Genomic DNA, 15,274 nt, shown 5'->3' with positions numbered 1-15,274 from the left:
TAATATTTAAACAGTTTAGAAAGCCGGCTCTATACATTACTGCTTGGCTTGTAGTGAAGCTCTGCTCATAATCGCGATTATTATATCATCATAGCAATACTTGGCTTTCTCAAGAAAAATTATTCAGCAGCAATTTTCCAACTCCGAGAGAGAGAGAGAGAGAGAGAGAGAGAGAGAGAGAGAGAGAGAGAGAGAAGAAAGAGAGATCAGATAGGAGCCAATCTCTTTCATGTGTACCTATTTAATAAAGTGAGTACTAAATACTGACATGCAAAATCAACAGAGCTATGAGAACCCTAGCATCTCATAAGAAAAGAAAAAATCTGGCTTTGGAACTTTGGGACATTGATCTCATTGATAGTCATTTGGTATACCATTTAAAGTAGTTTGAAGTAATAATGTATGAATAACACTAAGCATTTGTTTTGCTAAAAAAAAAGAAGAAACAAAAGAAAAATGTCAATGAAGTGATATATAATGGAACAAATGAGATAGAATTAACATTTTCATGATATACTCATTCAATGAAATATTTTAAAATGATAAATGGCTTATGATCTATCAAGCTGATTCACAAACTGAATGAATTGAAAATTGAACTATTTTCAGAGAAATGTAGTTATTCGGCTTTACTCTTTCCTCTTTTCTGTCTGATAACAGTTTACTTAAGAAATTTTTAAAGGAACTTCATTGATTATTTTGTGTAGAAACAATTGATTTGAAAAATAAAGCAAAGCAAAAAAGAACTATGAATGCTCATTAATAGTGTAGAGTCCTGCAAAATCTGTTAACCAGTGCATTTCTCTTAGCTTTAACTAAAATGTTTTTCATATAATTTCTAACAAGATTATGTAAAAATGCTGTCAGCATTGCTCTTTCATAATTCAATTTCTTAAAGCTCTTTAATAAAATGTTACCAAAGATCTCTCACTAGCATTAATTCCACTTTGCAAAGAATTCGGACTGTCTTAAACAGATAGTGGTCTGATGTGCTGGTTACAGGTACATATCTTAAAAATAATAGTTAAAATACTAAAACAGTTTATTGTTTTGTTTTGAATATTTTAGATAATAAAGTTAAATTCATTAATATGTACTAATGCAATTTGAAATAAATTCTAATTCATTTGAAATGGCAGGAATTTTTCTTAATGTTAAAACAAAAAGAACAGAGCATCTTGTCAAAGCATTGTTATATATTTTCTTAGCTGTTGAAAAATACATAAACTGGTGTTAAAACTTTTCTAAATTTTTTCAAGATATGTTTAGGAAAAAAGGGCTCTTCTGATCCAATAACTTTTTTCAACTTTATTAAAACACTAACATTCATTATCATTGTTCAAAGAGTGAGAATTATGATACAGGTTCATTTATTCTCAGACCACAGTGAACATTTGCCAGAACCAGTGGACCTAAACATGATTTGGAAAATACTGGAAAATAGGCAAATCTAGTAGAAATATCCTTTACTTATTTTCTTTTAGACATTAAGAAATACATAAAATATATATTTGGTTTTTGTTGAAACATTTTTTCTTATTAGATGAAAAATGTATTTAGTACAGGCAATGTAGTACTTTAGTGATAGAAAGAGGCAATCAGAAATACTATAAATCAAAGGAAAATTAATCTTAGAAGTCAAACCTAGAGAATAAATTATTATGCCCGTGGTGAATGTCAATGAGGTAACTTTTTCAGATAGGAATGCTCGTTTTGGATAGAAATCAGATGTTAAATGTAAGGGACGATCAAGAGGTGTAACCATGGTCAATTCAATAGATCCTAAAATTTGACATTCTTTCAAGAAGGATATTTAGATTTCATTTAGATATTAAAAAATGTAACTCTAGCCTACAGAAGACAGAAGTTCAAAGTAATGACACAAGAAAGAGGCTAGTGGATTTTTGTTGTTCGTTTGCTTGTTTTTAATATTTGGAGACAAACATTGTATTCCTATCTCATTTTTCCTCTATACTTTCCATGCACAAAAAAGTAATGTAATGGTATCCTTGTTTAATTCATGAGTGAGTAAATGTCATTTAAATGCTGTTTGCTAAATGCAAAATAAAAGGGGGCAGGAAAATATAATAAAGCTTCAAGAGAAGTGCACACATTAAAACAAGGTGGGTTGGGTAATCAGAACAGTCTCTTAAATCAGTGTTAACATGGGTTGATTTGTTCATTCATATCAACAATTTAATTCAACTCATTTCAAGGAAACATAATGTTTCCTTGAACATTATGTATTAACTTTCAAAGTGATATCTGGAGATCACCCTCATTTTGATATCAGAAAAAATTATGCTTCCATTTTTAAAAAAATGACAGTGAGAAACCATGCACAAAATGAATACATTTATACTGAATTAGATTTTGTTCAAATACATAATCTTTTTTGGGAAAAGAAAGCTTAAAAAAAAAAAACACACACATAATCTCATCTCCTTGGTAGATATCCAAACATTTTACCGTGTCACTCAACTGTGATTATTTTGGGAAAAAAAAAAAAAGCAAAAACAAAAAAGATCAATTTACTTCTTTTGGAATGACACTAGTCCATTCTTATGAAGCATTCGATTAAAGGCCACAAAATAAATAGGGTCAACTCACAAGTTAGATGTCTGTGTACCCCTTGCAAGGAGGAAAATATTTGTTGGGACTATGTTTGAGATGAGCTACAGCTTGCAATCTTCCCCACTGCTTATTTTAATCTTTCAAGACATTCATGAGAAGGACAGAAATATGAAAACGCAAGAATGCATTTCAGGCCATATTGAGACTGAGATAGCATAACAGAACTCTAAGGAAAAGATGGAGATTTTCCTAGATAAAGTGCTCTCTCTCTCTCTCTCTCTGTAAGATAGGAGGAGGTTTAATGGACTGTCTGAAAAAATAAATTCACTAGAAAAATGGTATGTAAGTTACAATTTAAATTTTTATAAACTGATATAATGTCAGAACTAAGAAGGACCAGAGAAATCTACTAGGGTAGTGATTATCAAATTTGGGGTGTTTGTCAAAGTACAGATTCTTAAACCCCATTTCTAGGGATTTATTCTTTTAATATAAATTTACTGATGCCTGTTATCTTCTAGGCTCTGGGGATATAGTATGACTAAGCCAAATCATTGCACTTTTAAAATAAGTTATAACATAAGTGGTTCATGTAATACACTTTGAGAAACACTTTTTCCCAACAATTTTGCTATCGAATTATCCTAATTTTGATACTATTTTTTCATAGCATCTTTACCTTGGTATTTAAATGGAATATGTATAGTAAGATAAAACAGAAGTATCTATGTCTCAGAATGAACAAGGAAAACAGGTCACGGGCTACCTCTACAGTCAGGATAATTAGGTTACTTCTAGCGGTTGTCTCTTTGGGCAAATTAATTAATCTGTCACCATTTGTAAAATATGAATTAAAAATGTAACTACAATTTTTGAGTTGATATAAATATTAAGTGAGCTAATATCTACAGTGACTGGTATGTGGTAACCACTCAAATAAATATCAATTTTTATTGTATATCAGTCAATTACTGTGATTGTATGTTTTCTTTGAAAGCCTTCCAAAGGTAGATCTATTTGAGTCAAATAGAATCATGAAACTTCAGAGGTGGGAGAAACTTTATAGATCATTGATGTGTTATTATGGTGCTGAAACAGTGCTCTGGTTGGCCCAGATTTAAACTGCTAGAAGAACTTCTTCATCGCTTTGAGTTGTTTTGCTTAACAGGATTTCATGTGCAGTTCTAGTAGAAAAAAGTTCTGCTGTTAAAATAAATGTGAAAACCACTGGCAATCCCAGTCCCTCATTCTAAAGATGAGAAACTGAAAAGAACTGTGATTTGTCTAAGGTCACACAGCAGAAGTTAGTGGTAGAACTAATGTAGTTACCAGCCTTCTTTGAAAAGAAGAAATGAAAATATGTTTAATTAGGGCCGCAAACATTTTGCAGATTGAGATGGAGTAAAAATACATAAAAACAAAACTAAAACATCTGTAGTTTGACTCTCTGAGCTGTTATTCTCTACTTACTTGAAATCATTTTAAAATGTGGACACTCTTTCTTTACATGCGAAATATATTCCCAAATACCAGACAGTGAATTTTCATTTTGGTTGTGGTTATAGAGAAGAATAGAGCTTTAAAAATAATTAAAAATTTAATCCTTAGGAATTATGAATTCCAATTATGATAAAATTCAGACCAATTTGTAATAAAAATTTATTTTAAAAAATATCATGAAAATATGGAATTTATTTGAAAAAAACATTTTTCATGTTGCCAAAATAAAGCAGTTTCATTCATATTTTCTTGTTAGAGCAGAACCTTTTTTAATCATAATGCTTAGGAAATGGTATTCTGGTTAATGAGAACACTCTCTTTTTATTTTGACCCCTAATATTGAAAATCTTAATATGTACTAGCACATTTTGTTCTGTTTAAGGAATTGATAATGGACCCAAGTTAATGTTTCTTTTATGACTGACTTCTTGCATTGTCTAGGATCATTTTTTTCTCACGTGAATTCTTAATGCACAGTACTGTAGGTACAAGTGTAATAGATTATAAACTACAAGATTAAAAGAAAAACGCCAAAATCTCCCTGATATAAGTTTATTGTGTTATTATTTCACCTATTTTCTGAACGAAAAAGAGATATATTCTCTATTGAGTTTCTATTTATTCAAAGTTTAGTAACTTTGAAATCATTGACTTCAATTCCGTTTCACAACGACCAATTAAGGGATCATAGGATACCTTCGTAGTTTCAAATTTTAATTCCTGAAAACATTTAAATAACGTTAGGGACTATTGTAATCTATGTTTTAAATTACATTTTTACAATATCAACAAAATCATTCTTTGACAAAAAAATCCTTGTTTAATTACTAATTCACTTCAGAACTATATAAAATAAAATATAAAGAGCAAGACATGAGAACAATAATATTTACACATTTTAATATGCTTTGTGTTAATATTCAGTATGTTTTCATTAATTGATTACTTAAAAACACATTTTTATATTCATATGCTGGATAATTCTCAATTTTTGCTGCTTATTTTCCATTGGTTGCAGTATTTGAAATTTCCTCATGTTTCCTGGGATTTAAAAGTTTGCATTTTTTATTTTGGTTTCAAAATCAAATTGAATATCTTTACTTAAAATGAACATATTAATTATTTTTCAAAACCTTCAACATAAGACTTGGGGAGCCAATTGAGAGTTTGTTTGAATGGTAAGGATCCTAAGATAAAACAGATAATTTTGAACATTCTCTGGGTAGCAAGCATTAATTGAGAAGTACAAATACTAATTTTAAAAGTTCCATTATAACCAACTGCCAGTCACAAGCTCATTTCAAGGGTCAGACTTACAAAATTTAATTTGATTCTAAAATTTAAAGAGTTTAAAGATTCTTTGTCAAATATGAGTGAATGTAAAACAAAAATTAGCAACTGATAATAAATAAAACAGCTTAATAATTACAGTTATTTAACAGTACAACCTGGAATAGGAATTTGTTTATGTTTAAAATAAGTTCTGTGACTTGAAAAAAAATTCATGTTTTCAGATCATAATGAAGGAAGGTTTTATAACTGAGATCCCTGAAGAAGTGCTCCTCTATCTGAATTCCCATATTGTGAGGCCAGACTGAGTAAACTTTTTATTATACCTTGCAATGACAAAATCATGACAAGTTTTTGATAACTCTCTTTTTGATTCCCCAAGAATGACAAAGATTTATAGTTACAGACAATGAATCTTATCTAAAAGGAAATTTGTTGCACAATTATGTGGATAGAATTTCATTTATAAAGCTTATTTTTTCCCTTCCCAAGCGATATAAATGATGACAATTAAAATTCTCCTTCTGGATTTAAACAGGGGACTAAAATTTTTTTTCTGAGATTTTTAGTCTCAATATTTTGATTCCTGTGAGTAAAGAGGAAACTCCATGCTGGATAGGAGAAACTCTCTGTGTAGAGTAATTGTTCAAAAGTTGTTAACCAGTTCAATTATGGAAAGACCTGAAATTTTAAAATCGTAATTTTGGCTTTAGTCTGACTGATTATTCAGTAATCTCTACATTTCCTAAACTGTAGAGAAAGGGGGAAGTAATTAAGACTTCAAAATCTTTACTCTTGATAATTTCATATACTTAAACTTTAAATATGAATTGCTTTCCCTTTTTACACAAGTTATAAAAATAAGAGGCCCTGTTTACACAGTTTGCATTTTTATGAAATTTGCAGTTTGAAAAAAAAGCTTTTTAAAAAGTGGTAATTAATGCTTTTCTTTGAATATACTGTAACCTTAGATTTTTTTTCCTGAAATAGTCTCTGAATTTAACCCACTAAACATTTGAAGATAGAATTTTTATTTAGCGCTAGAGTAAAACATACTAAGGACTGAAGAAAAAAAGTTTTTTCCTGGTTCCACTTAATTTTCTTTGTATGTGGCACCCCCTTTATCATAGCTATCAATATATTTAAATTTCATTTATTGACAAAATGCAATCTACCTCTGTAAGCACTGTGCCATTCAACAGTACTACTGAAAATTTTACATACCACAGTTTAAATTACATCCATTTCAGGAATGGTAAAATGCTAAAACTCAGGTGTCTAACTGCCTTACTGGAATGAGTACAATTTACAAATACAATAATTACATTTTAAAACCATAACAATATTACACCTAGAAGTAAATACTGTAGGACTGGTCATCATGGTATTGTGTGAGGGAAATCACAGCTGAAAAGTCATGGACATTTCCAGCAGATATATCCCAAGTGCAGATTTTGATTTGTTTTTGTCAAACCAAAATTGAAACCTGTTTCTCATACAACAGTTCTCCATTATATGAATCCTCCAAATCTTTGCATAAGCCTTTATTAGTTGTCTGCCAAGTATTTTCCTGCAAAACAAAACAGCATATCGACAGGTTACCTGCTAGTTCAATAATGTGATTATTATATGGCTAACATTTATATTCCTCCTGCCTTAAACTGAGGAGCCAAATACAACATATATGAGGGGTGCAATACTAATATAAGATACATAACTTTTTTTAAGTTTTCAATTTTCCAGACCAGCTAGTTGCTTTTTCACATTTCCATATATGAGCATTTTGCAAGGGCTTGAGTTTTAACAAGAATGGGGAGATTTGTTCCTGGATGCGAGAATCCACCTTATAAGAAGAGTAGTCATATAATTACTTTCAAATCTGGGTCATTTCTGAGAGTGAAAGGGGTATATTAATAATTACATCAGTACAGCAGCAAGAACAGTATGACTTATCCCAAAAAACCATTGACAAGTACGATCACTCTAGTATTGGGGAATCCCTGGCTAACAAACGATCATGTGTGTGAAAAACCTATCTCATGGTCACATCCAGTTCATGGGCAATCAGTTCTGATGTCTAGCCTACATTCTTTAAGGCTGCTATTACAGTGAATGGATTCTCTTAGATCTCAGCTAAGTCTAAAATCTCTGACAAGTCTAAAATCTATGAAGTCCTGTTGGAGAAGAAAAGTTTTCAGGTGAGAGCCAAATTCAAAGGCAAATAACATGTATCTTCTTTGTCAGTGTAACAAATGTATAATCCACTTCATCAATCTCAGTGTTCACATCTCTATCATAGGAATGACTGGCTAACCCCACCTGAGAAACAGAGCCAGAGCCACGATAAGTAGCCAGGGCTTTCCTAATTCCTGACTTCCAGTTTACTGTCTTAGTTTTACTGCATTCAACAATTGGTTTGCTTTCTAATTGTGATGGGAAATGGGGGTTGGGAGTAGGGAAGGGGAGGAGGAAGAAGATGAGAAAATCACAAGCTATTCCTTCTTAAGGAAGAGTAGCTAAGGCAATATCATTTTTGAAAGATATGTACTTACCTGCAGCAAACCTTTTCTTGATGAGTGAAAATCGGTAGCCTGCTCCCACAAGTTCAATGTCACAGCCAGAAAGTGTGCTTCCTTCACTTGTGAACTGCACAACCAACGGGGAAGGTTTGCTTGGGCCTTCAGATAACTGAAATCTTGCCAATAAAGAACCTACCCCTATAAAAAGATTATTATATATTACAAGATAATAGCCAACACAACATTTTGGAAATAATTTTTGAAACTGTATTCAAAAGTTAACATACAAAATCTAACTTAGAAAATAGTAGATGTTTCAGTGACAAAATGGTAATGAATAAAATTTATCATTAAATATTATAAGAGATTCTCTTTGCATGCTGATGCAAGAGGAATTCAGCCAAATGGTACTTCAAAATTTGAGAGCATACTACTTGGAAGGCAATGATTTTTCAACCTATGATTAATATCAGAGGGAAAGTGAAAAATATCTAAACTATCAGGGAGTGTGAGAGCTGATACAGAGTGAAAACATGCCTCATTAAAAGCTTTTCTCTGCTTTAACTATGGTCTGTTTGATGTGGGGTCTTGGGCAGAAAAAGAGAAGCAAAGGATTTATTGAAGAATTATTTGCTTTTATTGGCTGAAATAAGATAAAGTGAAATATTTTGCTTGCTTTTAGCACTTATTTTGTTTTATAGTTGCTCGATATCTGAAATAAATAAAGTAAGCATGTGATTACATTACCTCCATTTTCTGACTTCTGAGAAATATCAGGAATCTTCCACAATATTCTTTGTTGTTCAGCATTCCTAAAAATGAAATAGGTAAATGACTTTTGCGTACATGAGGTTTTTAATTTAATGAATACCATATATTTTTTTTTTCAAGTAGTGTTAATTTTGAAAAAATCTTGAAAACTTTAGCTACAATTTAAGCATTATCTATCTATCTATCTATCTGTCTGTCTGTCTGTCTGTCTGTCTATCTATCTACCCATGCATCCACACGTAAATTCTCTCCTTTCCTGTTCCGTATTATAATCACCCATAACACTCAGATAGATAAATACTTAGAGGACAACACAGTTAAAAATTCTAAAACACATCTATTGAAAAAGTAGATGGGAAGTGTTAATAAATTAATTCAGGTAATTTAAATTAGAGCTGCCATATGGCTAACATTTATTTTTAATATATATATTTTTTTGCTGCTTCTGATAATCACATGGAAAAACTAGAGTATTTTTTTCTAGGAGAATAAGTTCTTTTTTAGCAGCTGCTATTGCGTCTATTCAGTTTCTGTTCTCATACCTTCTCTACGGTGCATTTTTATAGTCCAGAGGCTACAAAACAAAACCCTACATTTCTCAGACTCCCCTGCAGCTGAGGTCCTTGATGCAGATTAGACTCCATCAACTACATGTGCTGCTTGAGATTCGGAGGATCAAAGCGAGGGAGAAGCCATTCTCCTGCTGCTTTCTTAGCTATTTTCTGCTACCAGCAATCTAAATGAGATATGGGACCTTCTAACAGCAGCACTCCAGTCCAGTCTCCAGTTTTGTGGGTGTTGAGGAGAGGTCAAGGCAGTGCCAATCATAGCTTTCTCATCCTTGAATCAGCGTGACAGTACTGGGTCCTTGAATTCAATGGCTCCACTGGCAGCCTTCTAATTTTTCTTCTTGGTTATGGTAGAAGTTGCAGCACTCCTGGCTGGCCAATTCTGTGGTCTTCTTGAAAACAATCTTGGCGATCTAGTCTAAAGCTTATTCTTCAGGCACTTCACCATTGTGTGAGCATCTAAATCTCATGTGTTAAATCATTTTCTGCTTAAAATAGCTATAATGGTTTCTGTTTCCTGCTCTGAACCCTGACACACAGGCCTGTTGTGATCTCCTTCGATGGGAAACAGAAATGCTAAGAAGTCTGTGACGCCTTTGCTCAGGAGCTCTTTGGGGAAGCAGAAGTGGTTTGGGGTTCCTTACCAGACTGCAGGGGGGAGCACGGCCTGGAGCTTGGTTACTCCTCCGTCTATGGGGACCAGGAATTGCACATTGTTGAGGGCCACAGCGGTTGTCATTGCATCCGTATTGTATTTGTAATCTATGCGTAGGTCAGTGCTTGCTGGTTCACATCGCCAGTTCACTGCCAGGTTCAGAGGCGTGGACTGAATGCCCTGGGCAGACACCTTGCCAAATGACAGGAAAGAGAATATTGAAAGCTTGACCATTAATCTGAAGTAAAACCAGTAGCTATGATTATCTTCCACAGGAATGTTCTTAGATATCAAAACATCATAATGTGTAGTTTGGCCTGTTTACAGTGAGCTGCCAGTGAAAATCACCATGAAGGGTGCCATGTGAGAGAGCTGATGTTTCAGGTAAATTGTTACAGATTAAAAACATAAAATCAATTACTGAAATCTCCATAGCACTTTAGAGTTTACAATGAACCATTAGGAGGTGGTAGCACACTGGTTAAAAGCTGAGGCTGAGGAGTTAGATAGTCCTCGGTGTGAGTTCTTATTGTCACTTACAAACTGAGTGATCTTGGACTGGTCACTAAACCTCTCTGAGCCTCAGTATTTTCTCATCTGCCAAATAGGAATTATAACAAATAACATTTACCCTCAGAGTTTTCAGGCGGATTGAAAGAGATGTTTTATGTAAAATACTCAGCATAATGCCTAGCACATAGTAAAGAATTAACATTTTAATACATGCTAATTATTAATATTCTTAAATTTGCTCTTCACAACAAACAAGTGAATTAGACAAAACAGGTTATTATCACTTCTTTGGGACTTGCCAAAATAAGGACTTGAACCCGGATCCTCTAACTAGAAGTGCTGCATTCATTTCCAGTTAGAATCAACTGTGAGTCTGGTCACAGAAAAGCCAGGTTTGAAGAATCAACACAAATTTATCTTATCTAAAGATGATAATATCAACTTGAGTTCTGGGTCCACAGTGAAAAATTTACAACATTATTATTTCTTAATTGTTCACTGTGAAGATGAATAGCCCCAGGAGATTGTGCTTTTCCATGTAAGCGCACACTGCAGGGGCTGTGTGGGTGGTGGCTATGCCCTTGCAGTTTTATTCATAGAGTATGAGTTTTGCTGATTTTGAAGAATATAAACAACTCTCCATTGGCCTAGCAACATCTGCACATATGGACGCCACAGGGAAAGGGCCCGAGGGCAGGTCGAACTCACAAGGCATAGTGGCTGCTGCAGAAACAAGTTCGGAAATCTGTTATTTATAAAAACGACAGGCATGGCTTTTGATGACAATTTTAGTTAGATAATCATTATAATAGTTTTTAAACATTAATTATTTTTAGCAGCATGATCCTCTGCAAATAAACTTTTATTTAGAAATCTATTATTTAAGATAGACCAAAAGGAGAGCAGCCTCGCCCTACCCACTCCTTTCGGCACTATATCCTCAGTAGGGTTTGCAACTTGACAGTAGCTGTTGTATCCAGTGAGGTGCTCTGTGAATATGTGAGGGTGTGTTTTTGATTGTCTTGATCACTGAGAGATGCTCCTCATGGCCAGAAACTAAACGGGCAATCCCACAAAACGCTAATTGTGCCTCCCAACCAATTTCTTGCATTGTTGATAAACAATATAACGAAACAAACAAAAGAAATTCCTCACAGCACACCTTAACGCAAAACGACAGGTCTAGGGCTGCTTACATTTTCAAAGTACTTTGAAATATATTAGGCTACTAGCGCCTCACAACCACCTATAAAATATTTAGATAAGAATCATTGTTATTCTTATTTGCAGACGAGGAAACTGAGGTTCAGGGAGATGAAGTGCGGAAGGTCAGTGGCTGGTAGGAAGCTGACTTAATTCGCGAATTCAGTTTCTTGCCTATATGTTAATTAATATTTTACGTCAAGCTCATATTGTAATAGGTGAATTTTGTATACTTTTCTAGGTTCAGTTAATGACAAATATGGAGATTTCACGGGATTTAAAATTTCCAAAAATTTTAATTTGAACTGGAAATGTAGATGCAGGCTTTGCAATAAAAGTTCATGAAAGAAAACAACTACAGTTTTATTTTTACCCTTTCAGATATAAAAATCATGTATGTGTCTTGAAATTTAACTCCTCATTCAGGGAAAAATTACATTGGAGTTTCTTTTTCTTACTCCTTTTCACTTCTCTAAGAAGCTTAAAGCAATCACTAAATATGTTTAAATGTTTTTAGAAAAAAAACAGTTAAATAAAAATACATTTGATATATTTTCATTATAAAAGTGATGAATTTCTATTATGTCAATTTTTTTTTTTTTTTAATTTTAGATGATGCCACACAGATTGCAAGGACTTTGTCAGCTTACAACCCCTTATTTTTTATTTTTTATGCCTACAACACCTGGTCTTCCTTGGTGGTCTCCCATCAAGTACTAATCAGGCCTGACCCTTCTTAGCTTCCAAGACCAGATGGGACTGGGCTTGTTCAGGGTAGCATGGCCATAGACTACTATGCCACATTTTTTCTGTTCAGTATTATCAATAAGATCTAAAGCTTAGGTGACACTGTTCTTACAGGAAAAACATTATATTCATTTGTATTTTTGTAAAATGTAACATCATTTATAGATACTTCACTTTCAGTGTTTCCTACAATAATATAAATAAGTAGTTTTCAACCTGTAGAGTGTATTATAATGACTTGGAGGACTTGTAATAAATACAGATATCTGGGTCACATCTGGAACCAATTAAGTGAAAATCCCTGGGAGTTTCAGGGCCCAACAGATATCCATCTAAACCTATACCTATACCTATACTTAAACCTATACCTATTTCTATCTACAAATAGATTCGATATAGGTATCTACATGTATTTATCTAAAATTAGCACCAGTTCGGAACAAGCATTTGTTTACAAGTTCCCTGGTGACTGTAAAGTAGTCATGCTTGAGATGCATTGATTTCTATGAAGGCATAACTTTAAAGAATAATAACTTCCTCATCTTAAAAAAATAATTTGAACATATTTAAAAACAATCTAGGTGATCAATGGCTGGGATCAATAGAATATTTGGCCTTCATACCTGGTTTGAAACAGGCTTATTCACTAAATCAGTAAGAATTTGGTTAAGGGCAATCCTAGACACAAAAAGAAATTTCTCATATACTATATGGTATTGTGCCAAATAGTCTTTAAATATTAAATAATTTTTAACATAAAAAATAATTTATTTGAATTTATTTCATAGGACTATCACATTCAGAAAAAAACACCAGCTTACATTTAATAATTGAAAATAAGAGGTTTTAGTACACTAATGTTCTTAATAAAATCACAACGAACAAATTCTTCAATACTTATAATCTTAATTGATGTAATTTTTTCAGCTTCATTTTTGTGGCATATTTCTCTAATTTTTAAATTAAATATTTTACTTGTAAGTTTAACCTGATAAGGATGTATATAAATATTCTTGTCACTGTCTCCATGTAGTCTTTTAAAGTTTCTATCTTCTTATAAATTTGTAGCTTTTAAATAATATTAAAAGAAATGTCACTTTATTAACTTTTATTTAATGTATTAACTTTTATTTAATATACATTTGTGATGTGAAAGAGATACCCTGACCATATAAATAGGCTTACCTGGTATTTGAGCATGTCCACATTATAATATGTAGCCTGGGGTTTTTGTTCCGACACTTTCTTTAGGTGAGTCATCAAATTTGGCATGTTTACCCAGAATTCCTTGGTATTGGCATCATTTTGTGTATTATCACTATTTAATTGGGAAGAAAAAATGATTGAGTAGCACCTTGTCACAAAGAAATATCTTAGCAAATTATCATCTGATTCTATATTCATCTTTGACAATTTGTAGAGATTTTATTACTAACAGTAGTATGGTTTTAGTACGATTGCATTTCTGAATGGTATTAAGTTAATAGATTAATACCCATAGGGATGCATTATTGTATTGCTATAAATTTCAGTAAGTACCCAGTAGTATTAACCAATCATTGAAATAATTGGTTGCTTTAAACAGTAAATTATTTAGTAATCTAAACTTAATAGCTCTTTCTACATCACCACAGTTTCCTCTTAGTTAATGCAATCAAGGAACTGAGTACATTGATTTTCTTTTGAATTGACTTGAACAGTAGTTTCTCAGAAAGTACTTAGCTAAATATTTGGCCAAATGTAAACACGGTCTTTATCTCCAACTGAGGAGAAAAGAGAGACATTAAATTACCATGCTACCTTTTCGGCATTCACAATGTTTCATCTAAGAGGATCTAAATCATAAAAAAGTCATTTTTTTAAAGATGACCTTGGAATTTAAATGATAATGATCACAGAGTTACAAATGACAAGTACAGTTTTAATGAGCTAAGGAGATTTGTATTTTATGAGAGGTGTTAGCTTTGCTCAAGAGGCCTTTCCATAGGCCATTCACCCAATGTATCTTGAAAAGGCTTGTCTCAGTGACTAAAAGGATCAGGCAAGCGTGTGAAAAATATCTCCTCACTTTCCACACAGTGAGGAAACTGAGAATGCAAGTAATTCAGTAACTTGACGCTCAATTTGTTTACTGACATTTCACTTTCAGAATATTCCAGATAATCAATAATAGTAACCATAATTTTTTGAACACTTATTATGGTGGGTGAAGGGTTGTGGGGAGGAGAGTGGGATGGCTGGGGGAGGCCGAACAGAGCTGAGATTTGAAGGATGAGTAGGAGTCAGGCGAAGATGGGCGGAAATAGTATTGAAAGCAGAAAAGCCTTTTTGTGGGAAAGGACTCAGTCCGTTTCTAAGACTGGTGGGTCTGGCTGGAGCTGTAAGGAATCTGAGACAGGATGGTGGGAGATGAGGACAAAGAAGCAGGCAAGGATGGATGACGTAGGGCCTCAAAGACAATGGTAACAAGTTTTGATTCTGCTACAGATGCACTGTGGAGCCATATGAGAGATATGAGTGAGGACAACTTGATTTACCTCATAAAAGGTCATTCGGCTGCTATGTGAAAAATGTAGAAGTGGGGCAAGACTGAATGCAGGATAGGAAGAAGGAAAGCAATTACAAAGGTCTGGTAAAATGATGGTGGTCAATTGGACAAGGGAGGTCACAATAAAAGGAAAAAGTGGCCACTTTAGAGAGTGATTTTTAGATGAAATAACAGAACTTGTTGATGGAGAGGAAGTTGTCAAGAAAGACTCATTTCATCTCATTCATTGCCAATAATTAACATGTGTAGTTGATCATTTTTAACAGCATGTATGAGTGTGCAGGTTTGTGTGAACATGCATGTGTGTATGTATGATAAAGACATATTCATATTTAAGAATTAGAAAAGGTGAAGAAGTATATTTATAGAGACATCTACATAAGCT

General features: G+C 33.1%; 1 protein-coding gene and 1 pseudogene across 23 annotated transcripts in view; both read right to left on the bottom strand.

Moving 5' to 3' along the window:
* Positions 1-1,181: 1,181 nt before the first annotated feature.
* The window catches only part of SGIP1 (SH3GL interacting endocytic adaptor 1), a 181,468-nt gene continuing 167,375 nt past the window's right edge, over positions 1,182-15,274 (bottom strand). For 22 of the 23 annotated variants that reach the window (XM_016120846.2, XM_016120852.2, XM_016120851.2 and 19 more), the window contains 5 exons: positions 13,527-13,659; positions 9,868-10,070; positions 8,631-8,695; positions 7,917-8,081; positions 1,182-6,934 (listed from right to left, as the gene is read on the bottom strand). In XM_016120846.2, the coding sequence (XP_015976332.1) occupies positions 6,912-6,934; positions 7,917-8,081; positions 8,631-8,695; positions 9,868-10,070; positions 13,527-13,659 (589 nt within the window). In that variant the 3' untranslated portion in view covers positions 1,182-6,911. The remainder of the gene's footprint in view (positions 6,935-7,916; positions 8,082-8,630; positions 8,696-9,867; positions 10,071-13,526; positions 13,660-15,274) is intronic. The other variant, XM_016120856.2, reaches the window with a different exon arrangement.
* On the bottom strand, positions 12,268-12,385 carry LOC118604130 (annotated as a pseudogene).

Source organism: Rousettus aegyptiacus, unplaced genomic scaffold, assembly GCF_014176215.1.
Source record: "Rousettus aegyptiacus isolate mRouAeg1 unplaced genomic scaffold, mRouAeg1.p scaffold_m13_p_1, whole genome shotgun sequence".
Lineage (NCBI taxonomy): Eukaryota > Metazoa > Chordata > Mammalia > Chiroptera > Pteropodidae > Rousettus > Rousettus aegyptiacus.
This window is presented reverse-complemented; position numbering and strand designations above follow the sequence as displayed.